The sequence below is a fragment of the Antrostomus carolinensis genome, unplaced genomic scaffold, assembly GCF_000700745.2.
Source record: "Antrostomus carolinensis isolate BGI_N321 unplaced genomic scaffold, ASM70074v2 scaffold26880, whole genome shotgun sequence".
Taxonomy (NCBI): domain Eukaryota; kingdom Metazoa; phylum Chordata; class Aves; order Caprimulgiformes; family Caprimulgidae; genus Antrostomus; species Antrostomus carolinensis.
In genome coordinates, this window is record NW_010288106.1 from 200 (window position 1) to 1,330 (window position 1,131).

Below are 1,131 nucleotides of genomic sequence, written 5' to 3' on the forward strand. Positions count from 1 at the left end.
CTAGGCAGATGTTCTTTAACTCAACCCAACCCGGCCAGCTGGAGGTTCTTCAGCTCAACTCAGCCCAACCCAACTCACTGGAGACTGTTCAACTGACAACTCAACACTGCTCAACCCAACCAGATGGAGTTTCTTCAACCCAACTAGCTGGAGGTTCTTCAGCTTAACCCAGCCCAACTAGCTGGAGACTCTTCAACTCAACCAGCTGGAGACTCTTCAACTCAACCAGCTGGAGAATCTTCAACTCAGCTTAGCCCCACTCAACTTATTGGAGACTCTTCAACTCAACTCAGCTAAATCCAACAAGCTAAAGGCTTCTCAACTCAACCCAACCCAACCAGCTGGAGGCTCTTCAGCCCAGCCCAACCAGGTGGAGACTTGATCCCTCACCTGCAGCTCCTTCAGCTTCTTCTGGAGCTGCAGGGCCAGTGCCTGCTCATCCTCGATCTTGCTGTTCTGCTGGTGGATCTCAAACTCTTTCCTGCAGAGGAAGGTGGAGAACACTGAGGTCCCTACCTGCCTGCACCCCCTGACCAGGTCAGACTGGAGCGGAAGGTTCAGCCTCACTTCTTCAGCTTCTCCTCCAGCTGCTGCTTGTCATTCTCCAGGTCCATTATGTTCTCCTGGGTCAGCTTCAAGTCACCTTCCAGCTTCCTCTTGGCCCGTTCCAGGTCCATCCGGATCTTCTTCTCCTGCTCCAGGGAGCCTTCGAGCTGTATGGAAACACAGAAATGGGGAGAAACCTCAGGTTTTCATCTGCCCCAGAAAGCTCCTCAGCAGTGCCTGTGGTGGGACCGGTCCACACTCACGTCGTCCGCCTGCTGTTCCAGCTTAACTTTGGCCTTTGTCAAGGTGTTGACCTTGTCCTCCTCCGCCTGCAGGTCATCCAGCGCTTGCTGGTGAGCTTCTTGCAGGGCCTTCTTCTCCTTTGTCAGCTTGGCAATAGTCTCATCCAGCCCGGCCATCTCCTCTGTGAGGTTCTTGACCTGCAGGAGGAGAAATATCAGGAGAAACCCAACCCAAGCAGCCTGGGGTCTTCTCAACCCAACCAGATTGGGGTCTTCTCAACCCAACCAGCTTTGGATGTCCTAACCCCAACCCAACCCAACCCAACCCAACCAGGCCAAGTTG

General features: G+C 53.9%; 1 protein-coding gene across 1 annotated transcript; it reads right to left on the reverse strand.

Moving 5' to 3' along the window:
* Positions 1–390: 390 nt before the first annotated feature.
* LOC104523115 (myosin-6-like) lies at positions 391–986 on the reverse strand (the record flags this gene model as incomplete). Its single annotated transcript, XM_010165593.1, has 3 exons — positions 391–481; positions 568–713; positions 810–986. Coding segments are annotated over 3 exons (414 nt in total), but the record flags the coding sequence as incomplete, so codon positions are not given.
* Positions 987–1,131: the final 145 nt, after the last annotated feature.